Here is a 23,843-nt window from a genome sequence, read left to right as displayed (position 1 = left end):
ACAAAGCGGATGTTCACCACGAGCTGCGCCTCATAGCTGGATCTTGTTACGCTGGTCTGCGCGACGCACCTTTGATATTCACCGGCACGACGATTCACTCCACGCGGACGTTCGTTCTCCTCCACAGTCGGTCATCACATGTCTTTTCGGCGACCCTCTTCAAAACTTGTCACTGTCATCTCTCGATACTTAACTCACAGCACTAGATCATCAAACAACACGTCTTCTGCGGTCGAGCGAATGCTTCTATCACTAGAACGACATAACTTCCTCGCCGACTAACTCCTCACTGACTGACTCTGCCACCGCGCGCTTGCTGCGCTTGCATTGCCTGTATCGGCTCGCACCTGGGTTCGGGAAGGTGCGTATGATTCGTCTGTGCGTAGCACAGCGAAAGCTAGAGAAAGGGCGAGATCCTCTCACCCACCGATTCGTCTGCGGAATCAGACGGCGCCGCTGGCTCGGCTTTGCTTTCTCGAATATCCCGATCTTTCGCGTTCGTTGGCTGTGTCGCTGGCGTCTTCTGCGGGGAGGGTAAGAGGTGCGCGTGCGCGCTCCCGGCGCCTTTTTATACTTGTTTTTTTCGATGCGCGCGCTCTGTCGCGCACGAACCGTCAGCGCCAGGCTTTCATGCTGTGGTTCGAAATCGGCGACGTGCGCTTAGTTAAGCGCTCGTTCGTGACAAACATCGCGCACAAGTCCACTTTCGTAGAGGCCCACGCCTTTTCTGCAGCTGCTAGTGCAGAATTAGTTGTCTGGCAACCGCACGAAGGGGAGATAGCAGCCGTGAACTTCATTCATCTCCTCACAGCAAAGCTGTGCAAAGCGCTGTCGTCTGCTCGGCTTCCCGCACGTACTGTCGGCGGCGCCCGCTAGGTGGCTATCAGTGGCGCCTCTGTAGGCGGTGCACAAGGCGTATACGGGCGCGCGCCACACGTGTGTGAAGGAAAGGGTTTGACGACGTACGCGACAGGATTTTCGCATCATACATGCCATGATCACCCAGTCATGTTCGTGAAACCCTCTTACCTTCCCATGCCAATTTTGGTCTAGACCAAGTTAAGGAGGCGATTACGAGACCACCCAAACGTAGGCGGCTAGATAGATAGATACATAGATAGAAACGCTCAAAGTGCCTTTGGTTCGCTAATAAATGCTTCGAATTTAAAGGAGACGCCAGGGGGCCACGGAGTGCAGACACGGGTGTCGCGTAGGCTCCACAGATTTTGAGTGATTCTCGGCGTGAAATCGAAGAATACACGGACGCCTTATTATCGTGAAGAAAGTGGAAGTTCCACGGAACGCCGTGATACCACTCTCAAGTCGGTGGACGGTTTATTTTCGGCACATCGACCACTTTTCTGTAACGCCACAGAACGCACGACGCCGTTGCCTCCCGCTGCTGTGCGTTGTGTGCTAGGGCTAACCTAACGAGGCTAGCGGCTTGAGCCCCCTCAAGGTCGCCTCTTCTCGGGTTAGTGCCACAGGATTGCAGCGATGAGCGTGGAAGGAGAGGACGTAAGGGAGTGATACGGGATAAGGGAGTGATCTAAGGGAGTGATACGAGGAGTAACGCACGAAGTGTCTCCAAGAGAAATAGTGGAGATGCTAGTAACACCAAGGAATCCGACGGTCCTCAAGGCCAAGCGAATGGGAAACACCACGAACGTTATCATCCTTTTCGACGGGCATCACGTCCCAAATTACGTGAGATATTGAAGGGCACTGGTCAGTGCGCACTATACCGAAAGAACATCGACGTGTGCTACCAGTGTGGACACCTCAGTCATAGAGCCGGTGTCTGCCCGAAACCGAACAGCACGATGTGCAGAGGCTGTGGGACAGAGAACCCGTCGCAGGACCACGAGTGTTAAGCGAAGTGCCAGCTCTGCGGCAAAGACCACCCTACGGCGGATCGCCGGGGCAAGGCCAGATACAAGATACCGTATCTGGTAAAGAGGCGCCGATGGGAGCGAGCACGACGAGAGGAAGAAGAAGCGATGTATTACGAAAAGGAAGCGGAAGCACTGTACAGGCAAGGTCAGCATGACTGGAGACAACAAGCGGAACACCAGGCAAGGGACGGATCCGGACCAGATGCCTTCCCCAAGCACCAAGCAAGGGAAAAATGCCGCTCGACGTGCAATAACAAAACAAGATCAGGTTCGAGTCCAGATCGAGGTCCACTGTCGATGTCAAGACCCAAAACCAGCACTACCGAATCTCCCCGAACACAGGAGGGAGCAGGATCCCAGAGCCCAAAAGGAACGAGCAGCATCAACGGCACCGCGGGACCCTTCAAGGTGAGCTGGGCGGACGCGGCTTCTGGGGCGCGCGGAGGCAGAGGCTGCTCTTCAAAACAGAGTTAAGGCGCTAGAGAACGAATTGGCGCACATCACGCAGAGCAATGTTGCATTTATGGAAGAAATTCGAAAACTCAGGACAGAGAACGAGCTTTTGAAAAGCGGCAGAGTTACCCGCAACGAGGAAACCTCGCGAGTTGTAGCGGAGGAAAAAGACGCAGCGATGAAAGACGAGGCAGCAGTGCCGGTTAAACGTAAAACCGAGAATGCGCCGATTAAAACCGGAGTGAAGAAACCGAAGCCAGCGAAGACGCTCCAAGAAGGGCAGGAGGAATTTGCAAAAACGTCGAAGCCAAAATCGAACAGATCGAAACTACATTTCATACTTAACTCGAACAGCAAGAAGTGAGATTTGAGGCAAAGATAGAGGCGCTAGGCAAGACAATATTGCAGCAAATGCAACAAATGATGGTTGATTTCCATGCGAAACTAGCAATATGGGGTCCGCAGACAAGTGGGGGAGGACCAGTTAAGACATCTATCAAGCCGTACACTAGGAGGCATCGGAAAACCTGTAACGCCGCCATGGACAGACGAAATAGATACACCATTTGGCAATGGAATTGTAGAGGATACGATCGAAAACGATACATTTTGCAACAGCACCTTAAAGACACAGATAGCCCGGATATTATAATGGTGCAGGAAACGCACGGGCTGGCAAAATTATCAGGATAAAAGTCATTTGGTAGTGCCAATGGGGACACAAAGGTGCTAACGACGTTGCTTAAGCGAAATCACACGGTCGTGCAACACAACACGGCGGTTAAGGCGATAGATCATATTCTCCTCGAACTCATACCCATGTGGAAACGGAGAACAGTCTTTTTATATAAAATATTTACAGCAGTCCAAATGCAGACAACATAAATTTCGCACGCAGTTTCGAAAAACCCTCGCCATAACGGGCAACCGAGTGGTAGTGATCGGAGGCGATTTCAACGCCCAGCACGGCGCATGGGGCTACAGAATCGAAACCCAGAAAGGCAGGAACCTCTGGCTGGATGCGCAACAGGAAGGCCTGACGCGTGTGACCGACCCATCGGTGCCTACGAGAACGGGTACCAGTGTTTGCGCGGATACTACGCCAGATTTGACATTCACCAAGAACGTAATGGACACGCAGTGGACAAATACGCACCACGACTTGGGAAGCGATCACAATATACTTGAAATAACGGTGAGGGCAGGACCGCGCAAGAAAATAGGCAGACAACTTAAAATTGTGGACTGGGACCAAATCAGAAAAATAAGAGAGCAGGGCACCGAACCGACACAGGGTATTGAGGAATGGACCGAAAAATTAAAGCGAGATGTGACGGCAGCTACGCAAACGGTCCCACCGGAAGCGCAGCTACAAAATGTAGACAGTAAGCTTCTACACATGTGGGAAGCTAAGGTAGGGTTACAGCGGAGGTGGAAGAAGCTAAGACACAACCGGACTCTTCGTAGAAGGATAGCTAAATTGAACAGAGATACAGGCAGTATGCCCAACAGCTATGCAGACAACAATGGGGGGAAAAATGCTACGACATGGACAGTCAGATAGCAATGGCAAAAACGTGGAACATCCTTAGATATTTGTTAAACCCGGACGAGACTAAGTCAGCACAAAGGCACCATATAAATCGGCCAATAAAAGCGTACCAAGGAACCGCGCAGGACTTGCTCAAAGAAATCGAGAAAAGATACATCTCGCAAACGATTCCCGTCACACACCTTGACTACACAGGGCAGGCAAATGACGATTTAGACAACGAAATCAGTGAGGCAGAAGTCAGGGCAGCCCTGCAAAAACTCAATACTAAATCGGCACCTGGGCTAGAGGGGATAACGAACAAAACGCTCAGGAACTTGGACGGTGAGTCCATAACTAAGTTAACAGAATATCTTAGCGAATGCTGGGAGGCAGGGCAGATTCCGCAGCAATGGAAGACGGCTCAAAGCGTGCTAATACCCAAGCCGGGCAAGAGACTGCAGATTGAGAACTTAAGACCCATATCTCTCACATCTTGAGTGAGGAAACTCATGGAGCACGTGGTTCTGGCGAGAATAACCACCTACCTCGAAGACCGGGACACGCTCCCACACACAATGCTAGGATTCAGGAGAAACCTCTCAACGCAGGATGCGATGTTACAGCTAAAACATCAGATTATTGAAGATTCTGGAAGATCGACAAAGGCCATTCTTGGGTTGGACCTAAAGAAGGCCTTCGACAGCGTAACACATGCAACGATACTAGAGAGAGTACGAGATCTAGGACTGGGAAAACGGACGTACGACTACGTACGCAATTTCCTAACGGGAAGGAAGGCAAAGATCACGGTAGGGGACGTAGTTTCGGAGGACATTGACATGGGCAGCGCAGGTACACCGCAAGGTTCGGTATTATCACCAATGCTATTCAATCTGGCCATAGGCGTGCGCAGGAGGGGGCCAAGGGGGCGAGAAGGGGGGGCGCAAAGTCAGCCCTATACATTGTAGGGGGAGGCGAGAAGAGGGGCGCAAAGGCAGCCGCATACATTGACATAATAGGGAGGGGGGCGCTGCGACGAACCTTCGCCCCCCCTGAAGGGGAACCCTGCGCACGCTTATGAATCTGGCCCTAATCGGACTGCCGGCCAAGCTCCAAGAAATCGAGGGACTCAGTCATACAATATACGCAGACGTCGTCACCCCATGGGTGAGAAGCGGGAGTGACGGGCAAATAGAGGAAACCCTTCAAACAGCCGTCGAAACGGTCGAACGGTATCTAGAGGGGACAGGGCTAGTCTACTCGGCAGAAAAATCGGAGCTGTTGTTGTACAGACCGACTCCCAGAGGACGCAAACCAGGCAACTACAGGGAGATCTCGGCCACAGAGAGGAAATACAGATTAAAACGGCCGATGGCAATACTATACCAAAGGTCGACAGCATCAGTGTACTCGGGCTTCTCATCGAAGCCAAGGGAAACAATGGTGAAACCCTCAGAAGACTGGAGGCAACTGTAGCTCAAATAATGAGGCTCATCACAAGAATAGGAAATGAGCACAGCGGTATGAGAGAGAAAAACACGATCAGGTTAACGCAGGCCTTCGTCATAAGCAGAATAGTATACATAGCACCGTACTTGAAATGGCAGGTCGCGGAGAAGATCAAACTACAATGCCTCATTCGGAAAATATTCAAACTAGCCATAGGGCTGCCTATTAGCACAAGCACGGACAAGTTGCTACAATTAGGCCTGCACAATACGATAGACGAGCTCATTGAAGCGCATCGTACGGCACAGTATGAACGTCTCTATAAGACACGAGCAGGAAGACATATCCTAGAGCGCCTAGGCATAGGCTATCACACACAACACGGCGTCAAGGTGGATATCCCAAGAGAGGCGAGGGAAACAGTGATAATACGCCCCATACCAAAGAACATGCACCCAGAACACAATACGAACCGACGAGAGAAAATAGCAAAGGAAATACAGAAGAAGTTCGGCAATGACAAGGACGCAGTATTCGTAGACGCTGTTCGATACAAGCGCAGACGGGGGTTTACGGCAGCCGTACTCGATAGCGACAAACGCCGTAAGACGTGTGCGACGATGCGCACCACAAGTAACGAGACAGCGGAAGAGGTAGCCATAGCGTTCGCGGTAGCTCAGACAAACGCATCTGTGATAGTCAGCGACTCTCAGACGGCTGTAAGGAACTTCGCCAACGGCCGCGTCTCCCCGGAGGCACTACGCATTCTGCTTGTAGGAGGTCAAGCGTGCAAAAGAGATATATTCATTACATGGACACCCGCTCACGCTCTCGCGGAGGACAGCAACAACGGGGCGGTCACGACGCGGCTCGAGGGCTTACGGACCGAGCTGCGATCTGAAGTGCCGCCGCAGCACCCTCCGGACGTGACGGCGCGGTAGACGAATGGGAATGGGAAGACCGAATGACCAGATACAACGACATCACAGAACATTACAGGTTACAAAGGGGCATATTTCCGCCACCTCACCCAAAATTTACAAAAAAGCAGTCTGTCGAATGGTGGCGGTTACAAACTAGGACGTATCCGAATCCCGCGCTCTCGCACATCATATATCCGGATATATACGAAACAGACTAATGTAAACATTGTGAATCCAGAGCCACTCTGGAGCATATGTTGTGGGAATGCCGAGGGATTAGTCACAATACCGAGAACGCGGCCTCTAGTGACAGCCATCACGCACGCTTGGAAGCCGCGCTACTCAGCTTCGCCCTCGAGGATCAGCTCTGGGCCGTCCAGCGGGCCGAGGAAGCCGCCAGGGTTCAAGGATTCCTGGCCGTCTCCTAGGCGGGGCCATCGGCCCACCCCACCAACTCGCAGGACTCGGAATAAAGTTATTTCCTGCTCGAATTTAAAAACGAAGCTACAGAAACAGCGCGAAATTCGGAATTATGTTTATATAAGAAATGAGCAGTATATGAGCTTAAAATATACGTGTGCTCATGGCTTGGCCCTTCTTCCTTCCTCCAATTTTTACCTTGCCTGACATATCACTCATAATCTAAACACCAGCTTCCCCACCAGAATATTCTTTAGATGCGAAGTATCTTATGTCGGAGTTCAATCCGGTGGTGGTGGTGGTGTGCGGCGTGACCACCCTTACTGCGCATGCGCATACCCTCTACACTCACCTCCTCTCCATTCCCCCTCATCATTCCTACTCCCCTCTCCCTTCCCCCCTCTCCACGTTCCCTCCCCTCCCCCTCTCCTATACCCCTCTCCCCTTACCCTCTCCACACTTCCTCTGAAACGCGGGCTAGACATGCCGAAATTCTCTCCTGCGCAACGCCGTGATGAGCACCAGCGCATGTGCGTCCCCTCCCCCTCTCTCTCCTCTCCTACGCTGCCCCCCTCTCGCACGCCTGTCGACCGCGTTCCCCGCTCGCACAGTGAGAATTAACGGCCAGGCTAGAGGGAAGACAAGACGCGCGCAGCGTTCCTCTTCGCGTTTCCACGACGCGAGATCGGTAGCATGCCCAACGAACGCCAACGGAACGCGAAGGTGCAAGTGCTCCGGCTTCGCATCGCCTCATGGTCCCCTTTAGCGGGAAGTGGTGTAATTTTTTTCTTTTTGTCTTGCATATCACCGTTTTCAAGAACTGGAAAGTACGTTTGAGCAACGTAACGTGAAGTTAAAGCCCTCATCCTATCCGTATTGTAACAGGGCAACTTAATTCCTTCTCTTTCATTAAGGACCGATCTAAAGGTTATTGTATTATGTCGCTCATTAGGCGGGGCCTTACAATTTCCCGAGGAAGCGATATGGCCGGCAAGGAGTGGAAGCATTACGGCAGGAAAGAACGTTAACCGCCGAGTCAGAAAGGAGGTGAAGTGAGGCATGCGACGGAACACAACATGAAGATATACAGAGGATCCCTGTTTGGGCAATAGTCTCCATGAGCGGGATGGAACGGGAAAAAAGAAAATGTTCGTGATACGAATCATTGAACAGATGTTGAAGGATTTGTAACAGAAACGTGGTGTGAACGAACAAAAGCAGCTAGCTCAAAAAGAAGCTTACTTTACCTTGAAGCGCAGGAAATTTAGCTATAAATTCATACGCTTAAAAATATTTCTTGCTGCGGAAGAGATAGCATCAGGTATAAATATAAATTGAAGCTTCAAGATTATTTCTAGAAAAGCAACTAGAATTGTTTTCACACCCTACAAGACTCCCTAGCCAAAAGTTAGTTGTTGGTCCAATCACATAAGTATAATTGGTAGAAAGGTTTGAGTTATACATGATTGCTCATACTAAACAACATTTAGGAGAAAGCAATCCCGGAATCTTCAGCGTAGTAGCATTGCTATTTACTAAAGAAAATCACCTCTTGGGTGTTGATACCAAAGAGAACACATGCGTATAAATGTACAAACGCAGACTACAGGCTACAATTGCTAACATTAACCTATAGATCTGAGCCGTTCGATTTATGCCTTACAACTGCATTCGAGGTCGGTAAGTTAAATGTGCACGTACAGCACTTACTCATCGCCTGATGAACTGCAGAGTAATATTCGAATCGATGACCAAAGCACTCAGTACATTTTATCATATAAGGTTTATGTATCACAGACGTCTCATGGAGCCAGCGCAACGTAGTATATAGAATACCGGTTGGCAGGTGTCCGTCACGTCTTCCATTTCTTGGCCAGGCATTTTTTTATTTGAACAACGACGTTGTTAAAGCTGGTAGCGAGACGTCCGTTAACAAAAAACCCCTGCTGCGTCGTTGCCATATCAACCGCCACACCTGGGCGCCACCTCTGCTGAAAATCACCAAGCTACCGCCGCGCCAAAGAGCAGCCGCCGCCGAGCCTTAGCCATAGCAAACGCCACAGCTTTTGATACCGTGGATCAGGTGCAGCGATTTCAACACATTCAGAGTGGCAAGCTTTGCGCCTATTCCGGATCCAGCCATCGCCGTCTCCTGGCTGCCGCTTCTTCGGCCAAGCACGCTGGATCCAATCGCCGCCGGCGTTGTGATTCCCGTGCTGCAGCACGATGAGCTGAGGGTCAACCAGCTTCGCTGTGCCAAGCTATGCGCAACTTAGTGCAAACGTCGCGCATTTTCTTTTCCTAATTTCATCACCAACCTCTCTGCCTTCCTCGGATCTACTTCCAATCCCTTGCTATCAATTCTGTGGCTCTGACTGGTATTCGGCTCTCATTCCTGTGCATAAAGTGACCCCAAATGCACTTTTCTTTCTTATTTTTGACTACAATATAATAATAATAATAATAATAATAATAATAATAATAAGATAATAAGAAGATAATAATAATAAATATCCGGGGTTTAACGTTACAATACCTTGATATGATTATAAGGGACGCCATTGTGGAGGGCTCCGGAAGATTTTACCTCCTGGGGTGCTTTAAAAGGACACTAAAGGCAAGTAACAATTTATGTCAGAGGAAAGCCCAATGTATGACAGCTTCTAAAACAGCAATATTATCAACAGCAGTGCCCTACTTACCGAGAAATTAAGCTAAATGTATCACATGATGAGCGCCGCGAGTGGGACATTTTCGAAGTGATCCTGATGACGTATGAGTCTGCCTACAATAAATCGCTAGTAATCAAAATATAGCAGCAATAAAAAAAGAACCTTCCGTGCATCAAAGGACGTAATAAAATGCTGTTTGTTGGTTTTCGTTTGATTCATGGAAAAAATCACAGCATATCCACGGAGGAATGATGAGGTGGCGAAGCTGCGGAGGTTCATCGGTAAACCGTGAATCTTCCGTCAATTCTCCCAGTACATCATCACCGACGTGAGATCGGGCGCGTTTATACTAAAGGTTCGATGAGTTATGACGACTTGCAGCTCACTTTAATTTTACATGTACGCTGTGAATTTTCATTGTTTAGAAAACCATTGCTTTAGAAAAACACCTTGCGTCTTTCGTTAAGCAGCTGGCGTCTTTTTCGTTTTGCTTTAGAAACATCTGGCGTTCTTTCGTTTTGTTTTTACAAAACATCTGGCGTCTTTCGTTGGTTTATTTCATCAATCAACGGCGTTTGAACAAAATTTTTATTGTTTAATCACGCACAGGAGAAATCTCACCAGGCACTACCTTGGAGGTAAACAATGGCTGCTAATGGGAATGAGAGACAGAAGAAGTCGGCTTTTAGCTAACACTTACACTTCTACAGAGACAGAAGAATTCGGCTTTTAGTTAACGCGCACGCTGCGAATTTTTATTGTTCAACAACGCACAGGAGAAATAAAGAACCTCTGTGGCGTTGCCATGTGGATCGGCGCGCGTGGTTTAAAGGTTACGTTTTCGCCGAACTGTGATTCGCCCGGCGCCCTGCTTCGCTCACGCGGTCGCGTCTCAGTGGTAGTTTCGGGATCGCGTACTGCCTCGTGTGTTCGAAAAAATGCCGCATGCAACGACACCGGCACTATGAGCCCTCAGCAGCATACCGCGTTCATCGGGGCTCAAGTCGCTGAATTGGAGCCCAGCGTCGCGAGCCAATGTCTCGTTGTCAAGTTCTCCGTCCACATCCATTGCGGCGATTGCGACATGCTTCGATGGCTTCGATGGCCGTTGTTGCTGCTGTGGGTCCCGCTACTTTCGCTCTGCTGCTACTAGTGTCGGCGGCCGCGCAGTAAAGGCGGGCAACGTTGGGCACGGCAGCAGTGACGTATGAAAGTCGGATTTCAGGCGGGTGATTTGAAGTGCGCTAACGCGATGCGGACCACTAAAACGTGATTTCATTTCAAAGTAAGCACTTCCTTGGCATAAAAGTAGCACTACGAGGTTTCTGGACCGCTATTTCGACAATCAACGTCGACTTAATATTTGCCTTTAGTGTCCCTTTATCGTGAAACTAAATCTAAGTACACGGGCCTCAAGAATTTTCGCCTCCATCGAAAATGCAGCCGCCGCGACCGGTATCCCACGACCTTCAGGTCAGCAGTCGAGCGCCATAACCACTAGACCACCGTGGCGGGGCTCGACTACAACGTCGGCTACTTGTGTTCGATGTTTGATGCACTTTGCTGTATTACGATATATTGAAGTGGCGCCCATTGTTTTTCTTTCCACTATACGCTGCGTGTTAACTTTTTATCGGCTACGTCTATTATCGTTATACTACTATATGCACCGATACCACTAAGTCAGCAAATCGTATGACTACACAGAAGTTAAGAAAGCTTTGAAATAAAAAGAGCTTGGGGAATATTGCGTCTGTTTACCTTCTGTCATGTTATCCTGTCGGTCTGCATACTGCGCTGTAGGCATGAAGAGTTTAGCAATGTTTAGTTTTTGCAGATGTTGAATTCCATGTTTTCTTTATTCTTATGACGCAGTACATACCGAGTGCCCGTAATGAGATTAGGTCTGGTAAAAAGAAAAAACAAATATTGGTATGATGAGTAAATATTAACACGAAAGTGTTTATGCCAGGGTCCACCAAGTCGTTCATGACGCATTTCCGTCACGGAAATACGTCAGCAAAATGAACGCCATCACATTGCAAAGAAAAAAAAAACTATAAGAAAAAGTTGGGGGCACCTCACCGGGGGCACCTCACCGCAATGGGGGCACCTCACCGCAAAGAACACGGTCACGCAAATGCCTTTTTCGTGCAGGCTGCCCTTCTTTGGCCACTGCGGCCTCAGCCTTCGCTGACGCTAGCGGTGTCTTCATCGAGGACGGCATCTACGAGCTACAACAAGGATTTCAAGTTGCCGAAAGCATCCACTGCGCAGTTTTGCTGCTACCGCCAAAAACAGTCGTCAACCCCTCTCTCGCGTGGCCACAAGGAACATTCTGTGAGGAGGCAACCCCGTATCTTCAAATACCGCCTTCGCCGGACGCGACTTTGGGGCACCTCACCGCAAAGAACTCGGTCACGCAAATGCCCTTTTTCGTGCAGGCTGCCCTTCTTTGGGCCACTGCGGCCTCAGCCTTCGCTGACGCTAGCGGTGTCTTCATTGAGGACGGCATCTACGAGCTACAACAAAGATTTCAAGTTGCCGAAAGCATCCACTGCGCAGTTTTGCTGCTACCGCCAAAAACGGTCGTCAACCCCTCTCTCGCCAGGCCACAAGGAACAATCTGTGAGGAGGCAAACCCGTATCTTCAAATACCGCCTTCGCCGGACGCCAGTTTGGGGCACCTCACCGCAAAGAACTCGGTCACGCAAATGCCCTTTTTCGTGTAGGTTAGTTACTTGCCACACGCATCTTGCTGTTGTTCGAGTGATCGCTTCTTGCTTGCGGTGTCGTGCCCCCTCGACATGCTTGACCGTTGGCGTATTGCATTTTCCGAGCTACTGTGTTCTTTTGTTATTAATGCTCATGCTGTGTGCTTATTGCTTATATTATCTGGAGATATTGAAGTAAACCCCGGTCCTAATAGCTCTAACCTTGCTCCCACCCTCGAGACAATTTACAGTGCTATTTCCCGCCTTGAAACGGCCCAGAATGCCATCTTGAGTGAACTCACGTTAATACGTGCTGCACAGTCAAACACGGATAACTTGGTCGCCTTGCCGCCCGCGTCGAGAAGTTAGAATTAACCGTAGAGACAAATAAAGCTTGCCCTCCTATCCACGACCTTGAGGCCGGTTCTGTTATCTCCAAGCTTTCATCGGAAGTGCAAGCGCTAATTGAAAAATGCGACGACTCAGAAAATAGACTTCGTCGCTGCAACTTGTTCGTTTGTGGTATTATCCGTGGCGTAGCTGGCGAGTCTTGGGAGCAGTCCAAAGCCCAGATTATTTCTTTCTGCCGGGATAAGGTGGACGTATCACTTGATCCTAACAACATTGAACGGGCCCATAGATTAGGTCGATTCCAGGAAAAGAAGCACCGCCGTATTATCGTAAAATTCACACGGTTCAAAGACAAGTCTCAAATTCTTTCCTGTGGCGGGAAGCTTAAGGGCACATCATTTGCTGTACGAGAAGATTTTTCTGCACGTGTACGCCTAGCTAGGAAAAAACTTCATCTTTACTCACAGGAGCGAGGGCTTCCTTTCAAGATTAGATTCGATAAACTTGTAACTGGCAACAAGCGCTTTGTTTACGATGTTCAGAGTGATTCTGTTATTGAATTCACATCATAGCCACTAACACGGGATTCCACATACCCAGTTTCTGCTTTCACCCACGCCTGCCCCTCCCCAGTCTTTGAAGCCACTTATCACCACATGCATGTCGTGCTTTCGATTGTTCGTAGTTATTTACCAAAAAGGGATATCGTGGAGGCTCTTCTTCAGGACAACGATAATGACATTGCTATCCTTACTGAATCGTGGTTAACCCCGGACATTGAGAACGACAAACTTTTGCAACATACCACCCTCTTTGTTACTTATAGGTACGATAGGACCACACACAGGGGCGGTGGTGTATTGGTCTTTGTTCTTTCAAATATAGCTTCATGTTGCGTCACACCAAACTGCAACCTAGAAATTATCTGCGTTAAGTTGTCCCTCAAATCTTGTACGAACATACTTATAGCATGTTACCGCCCTCCAGACAGTGAGCACTCCTTCACTAGCGAACTGCACTCGGTCTACTTAATTTGACTTCCCGTTTCCCTAATGCCAATAATATACTTTGTGGCGATTTCAACTTTCCTGAAATAGAGTGGAATAACTTAATTGCATCCTCACGATTAGCGAAAGACTTCCTTCAGCTCGCACTCTTGTACAACTTTACTCAGACCATACGTTTTCCCACTCGGGGCAGTAACATTCTCGATCTCGTTCTAGTCTCCAATCCTGACTTAGTTTCATCGGTGTCCGTTGGCGTGGAAATAAGTGATCACGAAGCCATAACGTTCAATCTATCCATTCCAATTCCAAAAAAAACAGCCAATAAAAAATATATTAGGAGCTACAACAAGGCCAACTTTTCTGCTATTAACTCAAAATTAGAATCTTTCTACGAATGTTTTCATCGATCTGCTTCCTCACGATCAGCTAACCATAACTGGTTGCTGTTGAAGCAGCAAGTTCAAAATCTGATTGATACACATGTCCTACTAATATGTATTCGAGGCGACGCAGGCAAGCCTTACGTGATAGCTAAGAAAGCTATCACGTAAGAAAAAAAGGTTGTATCGGGTTGCTCAGAAATCGTCATCAGGCTCCAAATGGAAGAAATACTCAGATTGTTTGCGCGAATATGCCAGTCTTTTGAGGCGCTCAAAACGCAAATTTCATCATGAGGATCTAAAAAATCATTAGTACTAATCCCAAAAAATTTTGGAGCATTTTAAAGCCAGAGAATCGGTCCCGCAACATTACGCTTGTATATCCAGATGGCTCTGATGTTCCACTTGATCAGCGAGCAAATGTTATGAACACCTATTTCTCGTCTGTTTTCACCTCCGAACCTGTTGATGATGTACCGACGCCTCTCGACTTAAATTTTAGTGTAATGCCGCCGGTCGTTGTTACGGCCGAGGGAATCTCGAGTCTCATCATGAAATTAAGAACTCCTAGTGCTCCGGGACCTGACAATATTCCTGCGAAATTTCTTAAAAGTACCAGGGATGTGACGAGTCGAATCTTGCAGATAATCTTTGCGCAGTCTCTCTTAGAAGGTCAAATTCCTGAGGATTGGAAGACTGCGACTGTAACCCCGGTTTTCAAAAAGGTAACCGCCCTGACCCATCAAATTATCGGCCTATATCACTGACTTGCGCTGCATGCAAACTAATGGAACACATAATTTATTCTCACGTTGCCAGTCGTCTCGATAAGAATTCTTTCTTTTTCCGCAAGCAACATGGCTTCCGTCCCGGACTATCATGTGAAACGCAATTGTTCGAATTCACCACAGACCTCAACTTGAACTTGGACTCTTCTTTTCAGACCGACGTCATTTACATTGATTTTTCAAAGGCATTTGATCGCGTGGCTCATTGTCGTCTCATGGCTAAACTCGGTTGTCTAAATCTTGACCCGCTTACTTTATTATGGATCAAAAGTTTTCTAACAGCACGATCACAGTTCATATTCATCGGCGGTAGTCTTTCCACACTCACACAAGTAATATCCGGTCAGGGATCAGTTCTTGGCCCGCTTCTCTTTCTTATCTTCATCAACGACTTGCCATGCGGAATAACGTCATCTATTCGCCTCTTTGAGGATGATTGCGTTGTCTACCGTCGAATCTCGAACAGTAATGACCAATCCTTACTACAACACGATTTAAACCTAATCGAATCATGGTATTCGCGCTGGCTCATGGAACCTAATGTTTCAAAGTGCAAATGCATGGTTGTTTCACGCAAAAAAACTAACCTTGTATATCAATATACTCTTAATTCTACAGCTCTGACACATACTTCATCTTACCGATACCTAGGCGTCCTCATTACCAGTAAGCTGTCGTGGTCGGAGCATGTCTCAAATATTGTCTCTGACACATCCAGGACCTTAGGTTACTTGAAAAGAACCCAACGTCTGTCCCTTCCAGAAATTAGGAAAATGGCATACGAAACATTTGTTTGAAGTTAGAAGCAAACTGGAATATGCTTCCGCTATTTGGAGCCCCTACCAAGAATACTTAATCACATCTCTTGAGGCGGTCCAAAATTGTGCTGCCCGATTTATTTCATCAAACTATAATTCACACACCAGCGTAACCCACATTAAATAATCTCTTGAACTTCCTCCTTTAATAGTAAGACGCAAAATTTTCCGACTCGTCCTGTTCCATAAACTAAATCACAACTTTTCCCATCTGCATGGTACACTGTTACTTCCACCCAGGGTGTCGGAACGAAATGTTTTTCGTTTCGGTTTTAGTTTCGTTCCACCGCAAAAAAGTTCCGTTCCGTTTCTGTTCCGGAACGAAAAAAAATGTTCCGTAACGGTTCGTAACGGCTTTTTTTAATGGAAAAATTTGAAGTTAAGGTAATCATAACGAACATTGGATTTGTGATGTAGTTACTTGCCCTGCTCTTAGGAAAGTGGGACAAGGGTAAAATACGTTCTTCAGAGGAGCGGAAGTAACTGTACCACGAATTTCTACCAGCTAGCACAAACAAGTATTAATTTCAAAGTTATAGTATTTATTTTCTCAAAACACAAATACGATTTTTTAGTGGACTCAATGCTTTGTGTCAAGGGAGTCAGCACGATCTCAGAAGCAGCACGTCATTGAGTGTACTCTCTGATGTGCGAGACCGCTGCTCTGATAAAGAGATCGCCAGGCCTGCGCGACACACGCAGCACAGTCACAAGGAAAGCTGGAAGAGCGGACTTTGTAGAGCCCGCTGGAGAGTCTCTTGGAGCAATAATACAACTACACATGCAAGGTACCCACTACGCCATAAATCATCCCAATTCTTCTGAAGTAGAGAAGTTCCCACTATGCCATTTTTCGTCATTCTTCAGAGTCTCGTGGTACACGCTACACATCTGTAAGGCATTATGTGCACTTTGGTGGACAACTATGGCGCCAAAATCAGCTGTTACAGCTTTCGCTGTAACAAACTTCAGCGCCGACAATGCCTTCTCTACGCTGGCCTGCGTGACAGGCGCGCAAAAATCCACTTGCGTTAATATAAACATCTCTGGTTGCCACTGTTTTCGTTTTTCGCACAATTTCAACATATCTTTTGCTTTGGAATTCCTGCCTGAGGTACGCGCTAATACCGTACCCTGAGATATGCTCACATTGCACGAGCTCAGTTGCTCCGGATTGCGAAGTTTCTCGTGAACCGAAAAACGATTGAAAAAATTTCGTTTTCACTCCGGAACGAAATAATAGATAAAGTTTGGTTACGTTTTCGTTCCGGTCCAAAATATCGTTTTTTTCGTTTTTCGTTTTCGGTTTTCGTTCCGTTCCGACACCCTGCTTCCACCTGCTCGAACTTCTCGCCGCCTGTTCAATTTAAACAGCGTCCAATGCCTTCACGGTTCGACCCTTATATTTAATAAATCATTTCTTCCCGCAGCCATCGAGGATTGGAATTGCCTTCCGGAATCTATTGCCATTGAAACAAATTCAGAAAAATTCAAGGAGTCCTTAAGTACGCTCTTTGTTAAATGACTTTAATTATGCATTTTTTGTATTCATATAACTTTTTTTTTCACTATTTCGCCGTTGTATACTACAGATATTGTACTTAATATGTTTTGTGCCCACTAAGGCTTGTATCATGAAGTCCACTTGTTTTGACTTCTCTTCGTCTGTTGTGCTTTTGTTAATTCTAATTTTAGCTCCCTCCCATCATTGCTTGTACGCCTCTTTTTCAGCGAACACTGGCCAGGAACTAATTTCTCTTGCGTGCCTTGTACTTTCTGTAGCGCTGTTGGGTTTTGTTTTTCTAGGCATTTGCTGAACTATGCCTCATTTCAACCTTGTAACCCCCCCCCTTATGTAATGCCCTGTTTAGGGTCCTTAAGGGTTAATAAATTATGATGATAAAGTTCCGTTCACAGGAGTCGAACCCATGACCTCTCAGTTCGCTACGATGGCTGGCGGCGTTTAGCCCACTGAGATACCGAAAAACACAAAACGGAGGCTACATGAACGTGCCTTTTATCTTTCACACTTTCCTTTCACATTGCTATTGGATGGATGGATGGATGGATGGATGGATGGATGGATGGATGGATGGATGGATGGATGGATGGATGGATGGATGGATGGATGGATGGATGGATGGATGGATGGATGGATGGATGGATGGATGGATGGATGGATGCTATAAGCGTCCCCTTTATAACGGGGCGTTGACATGTGTGCCACCAGGCACGGCCGAACTAGAAAAGTGCGCGAGCGTTCCGTCACTAGGCTCGAAAAAAGAATAGCGCGCCGTTGCTACGACCGTCTCATTCGTGGACCGGCAGCGCTTGGCCTGCGGCACGCATGTTTTCCAAGGGTCGCTGCTCATCGCCTGCGTGCCGCAGATGCGGTGACGACGAAACTTTGGAACATATAATTTGCGCCTGCCCTGCCCTGGCCGCTGAACGACGCTTGATGGCGCGCCGCTATCGCCTGCTCGGTCTCCCTGCCACAACGGTGGAGGACTTTCTCTTTCCCGCACGGTCAAAGCTACAAGCTCTGCGAGCCTTCCTAGAGTTTGCGGCTTCTGCGGACCTCGCCACCTTATATACGAGCCCTTTGGCTTCGTGCTCCGGCCTTCGTTGACAAGACACTCTTGCCACGCTAATCACTCCTTCTATCTTCCTTTCTTATATCATCTTTACTTCCCCTTTCCCATCCCTAAGGGCGCTGAGCCGTGCCCCCACGACGGGAGGCAGAAAATAGCGCCCCTTTTCATTTCTTTCACGAACCACTCTCTCTCTCTCTCTCATTCGCCGCGTTTCCAATAGAAGTGTAACGTTGTCAACGCTTTAACACCATGGCGTGGTGGTTTTAGCCCAAACCTCACTCATAACATCCATCCATATCGAATAATAGCTCTCCGACGCTCGTTTGGCTCTGACACCGCGTTCCCCGCTCGACCTGTGAAAATTAACGCCCAGGCTAGAGGGAATACACGACGCGCGTAGCGTTTCTCTTCACGTTTCACGATGCTTTGAAGGAGTGCATATCGAGTATCGGTGTTTATTATGTGCTTCTGGATGCCATATTTTGCGCGGGATTCACCATATGCGGTGTCCACGTATATGCTAAGAACTTCAGCTACCGCAAGCGTTAAATCATGATCATGAGCGTTAGCGGTCGGTACGGAGATGTGCCACTGCGCGTCAACGTGAGTGCGTCCACATTAGCAGAGCTATCTCCCAAACAACAGTAGACATTGTACGAGCTCTCATATAACAATGCACTATAAACAATCAACTACTTCTGCGACGACACGTTTCACTTTCGTGTTAACCGATTCCTATGACAGGGGGTCAGCCATATTTTTTATTTAAAATCCTTGAAATAAATTTCTAGGGCATCAATACACCGATTACAACGCGATTTCGACGCGGCAAAGGCTATGCGAGAGAAAAGGAAGACCGAGAAGAAAGATTTGAGAAGTAAGCTAATTTTATTAGCCAAATAGTGCACCTGCAATATCCACCAAAATACTGTGTGAAACAAAATGTATGATGATGCAGCCGCTCACAAGCACAATACTCACGTTGACCAGTCGACGAAAACCAATGGAGCGAGACAACAGCCGTGAAAAGATCACTTTGGCAGCCTTGTGCAGCGCAGCGTTTCTTCGTTCCAGTACCGCCTTCACCGTCACGAAGGGCGAGAGCACGCCGGCCGTGCGCCAGCGAAAGCAGTCTGTAGTTACACAAACGATTATCTGCAGCGTCTGTGAGCTACTTTAGCTTCTCTGAAGTATCAGGCAAGTAAACAACACCCAAGCAAACAAGCAACCTACAGAATACGCGCGCGAAACCAGTGCACGAAAGTGAGCGATGCCTTGTTTATCTGACAATCCGCCGAACTAAACACAAGCCCACGCTACCAAACTGCCTGCGAACGCAAGCAGTTTAAAACAGGGCAAGGACCCATCCTCAATTTCTAGAGACAGGCCTACAGTCCTGACAAGTTCACTCTGCAAAGTTTTCGAAAAGATGATGAACCGGCAGCTGCTGCTACATTTCCTCGAAACAGTTAAATTGCTCGACCCATACCAGTGCGGATTTTGAGAGGGTCGATTCACGACCGACAACGTATTGAGGCACAAATTGGCGAAGCATTTGTCCATAGGCAGTTCCGTCTCTTGGTATTTCTTGACATGGAAATGCCTATGATACAACAATGCGGTTTGGAAAACTTAGGTTTAAGAGGTAGAGAATGTTGACCATAATTGAAAGTTATTCGTCCAACCGCACGTTCCGTGTCTGATTGGGGAATGTTTTATGCATACAATTTGTAGAGGAAACTGGAGTGTCACAGGATGGTTTACTGAGTTGTACACTTTTTATTGTAAAAATGAATTCTTTGCGCATGTGCATCCCGCGTAGCATGTTTTATTCCACGTATGTGGATGATGTGCATATAAGTTTCAAGTCTTTCAATTTTGAAAGGTGTGAGCAGCAGGTTTAACTTGGTATCAACGATGCGTCCAAATGGGCAGATGAGAGCGGGCTTACCTAAATCCACAAAATACACCTGCGTCTTATTCTCTACAAAGAGGAACCTGCATCCCGATCCTTACATTGACCTGCATGGCCAGCATTTGCCTGCAAAAGGTGAGCATAGTGTTTTAGGCGTAATCTGAGGCATGAATCTGACCTTTATATCACAGATGAAGTATGTATTTAAGAGTGCACGAAAGCAATGAATATTCTAAAGGAATCAGGCGAAGCTTGCCGTAAGCCGCGCAAGGCTTGAAACAGCAAAACTGGACGATTCTCAAGACTTATCTGGTTGCTTCTAGGCTGTTTCTATTCCTTAGCAAGATGATGCAGGTTGTTTCTAGGTAGCTTCCAGGTCGTTGCTAGGCTTTAGTTAGATGATTCTAGGTAGTTTCTGTACGTTGATTCTCTGCGCAGAGAGGTTCGAGTTAAACCACAAACAGTCACAGACACGACAGGGATGTCCAAACTGCAGAGACAGAACCTCGCGCTGATACCAAGCCTTCGCACCTGTCATAGATCCAAGGGCACGTCATCCTTGCCATAGGCCATCCACCGCTTATGGGTCTTCTTGTAGCCACCGTTGTCTTTCCCGTTCCCTAGTATTCTCTCTCTGTACGTACTCGGGGTCTTCGGCTCGCCGCCGTCGCTTCACAGCCATTTGTTGGAATAACTGTTGCCTTCTTCATTTTTAGTGGACCTGTAGTAAGTAATGGGATTTACCCGATTTCTGTGGCACATACCCGTCTATGATGATATTTTTCGCGTAGGCCGCAAGGCTCATACCCCCACTCTGCACAAATTACGGCTACCTTGGACAGCTTCGCTGTTAAAGGGGTCCTGCGACACTTTTCAGCGTTATAATAAAATAGCCTCACTATTAGCGCATGACGATTCAAGAATCCCATGGCGCAAAATTTTTTAGAATCCGTCACGTACGAGCGAAGTAACAGGGATTTGTCGCATGCTCCAAGTGCTTTCTCTCGCCTCTCGTACTAGCGAGCGGGCTGAAAGCTGCGCACAGAGGAAGGATGACAAGGGGGAAAAAGGATGTGTCCCTTCGTCAGCGCGCGTCATGACCTTGAACACTATCTTTTCTTTTTTTTTTCCTTCGAACGCGCGTCTTACTTTCAGTGTGATCGCGAGCGAGCGCGATGGCACGTGGCGGCATCTCGCGGCGGCCACGTTAACTACACAGCCCGTGATGCTCAAATCAGCCAAAGGCCGCGGACTTGCTTATATGGCGCAGAAATTTGTGTATATGGCATCATTTGTAGAGAGAAGAGGGGGAGTTTTCTACCTGACTTTGATAATTAATTGTAAATTACAGGCCGCGCTTTCACGGGAGCCTCGACTACCGATCGGCAGCGTTTTCTGACCATCCTCAAAAAGTTTTTCAGGGCCCCTTTAAAAGTGTTGTCACGAACTACATGCGGTAGCGACAAGAAGTGCCTGATGAATCCATTAAATCCTCGTAAGCACACCCCTAGATTACGGGGCACTAATTTATCTGTCTCCTACACCAAGCGCCTTGAAGATGTTTGACCCTGTGCACCATCTAGGCGAGTGGTTCGCAGCCGTCGATGTGTCGGGAAACCCTTGGCGGGGGGCTGATACAGGAGGCTTAGTTTTAAATTTAGGTGATGGGGCAGCCGATGCGATCTTGTTCAGAATGTTGCTGCAGTTCCTAAAGGAGGACGGGGAACTGCCAATAGGCCAAACTCGCCTCCAAAAGCTTTTTTTTTCGCTGGCGATGGCGTCGCGGAACCCCATTTGAGAACTAATGGTCTAGGCATTCACCTTTCCACAGGTGCTTTTCGAACGAGCCCCACAGAAAACCTCTACATTGAATCGAACGAGTGCTCACTCGACCTGCAGAGAAACCGTATATCCTTCGCATACTTTCTCAAAGCGAACGCAAACAACGAACACCCGTCACTCTCTACTATCAATGATTTGTCCAGTTCTGTCCTCTTTCACAACCATCTCGCAGTGAAAAAGACCTACTCATTTCGCGCGGAGGGTCTAGCTGAAGAAATGGGTTTGCCACTTAAACACGGTTTGGTGGCCCCCGCTGTACATCCCCCCCGCCATGGCTGTGGCAGCTTCTGGACTGTGATGTTTCCTTCGCGCAAATTAAGAAGCACGCGCCTCTTGAACACATCCGTATGTACTTCCTCAAACTACATCACAAGTACTATTACCGTGAATTCTTTACAGATGATTCATACTCTTACACTGGTGTGTCCTTTGCAGCGCTCGGTGCATCCTTTTCGGATGCCGGCGTTCTGCACCCTATTACGAGCATCTTCACTAGAGAGGCTTATGTGATATATGCAGCCTTTAAACACATTATGAACTAAAATTAAAAAGTTATATACACAGATTCCGTAATCGTCGTAAATGCTTTGAGAACTCTGAAGGAAAAAAAATATAAATCCTGTCCTTGTCTCACTGCACTCACTATTGCGCACAAGTTACGCACTAAAACTGCAGGTTGTAGTGTGCTGGGTGCCAGGGCACCGCGGGATCGAAGGAAACGTGCTGGCAGACCAGCTAGCTGCATCCGTTTCCGAAAGCGCTGCCGATACCGCCATAGCTGTCCCTGGACTAGGCTAAAAAAAAACTCCGCAGACTCAGAATAGGACACACACAGCACACACTCATGCCTTTTGTTCGGTGGCGATCCACCCTTGTGTGATAAATGTAGCAAGCCGGTCACTGTCCTTCACATCCTACTGCAATTCACGGAACTCGATGCTCAGCGAAAAGCATTTGCTATCAATATACCTGAAACAATTACCACCCCATTCCGCTATGGCACCGCTTTTTATTTATCAGTCACTTTTTAGGTTAATAAAATATGTATATAATTTTCACGTTATTTTCCCAGGCAACCCGTAGTGCAGCCTCCCCACGGACGTTGCTGCTATGATAGTTTAATCAAAGGAAGCACCTGCCTACCGGCCTTTGGGCTCATAGGCCTTGAGGAGACATTCCTTGTATTTACCATCTCACACTTGTAGATATCATGCTCACTGCTCGTTCATCCCACACCCATAGATCCCATAATTTCCCAAGATCCCACTGCCATAATTTTACACTATATACATGTCTTATGCTTCGATATAGCACGTAATTTTAGGCCTCTATACAGCCATAATACACCCGGTCATCGTAATCATTGGTCATCGCTAACACCACATAACAGACATGGCGCTCTTTGGCAACACCTGGCCCTTACACCACAAAATTCTCTAATCTCATCAGCACGACTCATACACTGTCCTGGGCACCAAAGCGTGGGCCTAATACAGTTGACACGATAGCAGCCCGCCTACCTGTATGAAAAAATAATTTTTGAAACCTTGCAGCAGCCATATATGGCCAAAGAATGTTTGCCCTAGGACTAGGACTTTTGCGCATGCCAACGCTCGCGCATCTGGCGACTCAATGCAGTTAAGGGACCGTGAAACCATTTAGACCAGTTTTTACACACCCATACAACCAGTAGCATAGTTACTTGGGATCACTAAGAGAGCGATTTTGGCGATTTGCATGATCTGTGCAATATGTTCAGGACTTCTACCTTCCACACTGCTGCAGCCTGCAGCGCCCTGCGCGCCGAATATTCAACCGTGCTTGTATGGGTACGTGGTAACCTTTTGGATGGTACTACTGCGATAGACCTATTCGCCTTTTTAGCGTTCCTACGGTAGGGGCAAGCACGAGTGACCAGGTTTGTGGTGGCATGGCCAGAAGAGAAAGTACTCGTGCGTTAAAAGTTATTCGATGAGGTGCCCGCAATAAAGGTGTCCTGAACCACCCCTCGGGCTTCCTGCAAAAACACAATCTGCGAACACCAAGCACTGCTGCGAACAGTTCGACCAAATTTTGTAGTAGCGCGCT

The 23,843-nt window shown here is 47.8% G+C and overlaps 1 protein-coding gene across 1 annotated transcript in view; it reads left to right on the top strand.

The window, feature by feature from the left end:
* The first annotated feature begins 2,046 nt into the window (after window positions 1-2,046).
* LOC119391546 (3 beta-hydroxysteroid dehydrogenase/Delta 5-->4-isomerase) overlaps window positions 2,047-23,843 on the top strand; it is a 56,854-nt gene continuing 35,057 nt past the window's right edge. Inside the window, exon 1 of the mRNA XM_049415319.1 lies at window positions 2,047-2,303. Within this exon, the coding sequence (XP_049271276.1) occupies window positions 2,047-2,303 (257 nt within the window). The remainder of the gene's footprint in view (window positions 2,304-23,843) is intronic.

Source organism: Rhipicephalus sanguineus, chromosome 4 (assembly GCF_013339695.2).
Source record: "Rhipicephalus sanguineus isolate Rsan-2018 chromosome 4, BIME_Rsan_1.4, whole genome shotgun sequence".
NCBI classification, from domain to species: Eukaryota; Metazoa; Arthropoda; class Arachnida; order Ixodida; family Ixodidae; genus Rhipicephalus; species Rhipicephalus sanguineus.
Note: the sequence above shows the minus strand (reverse complement) of the source record. Positions and strands in the feature narration are given on the sequence as shown.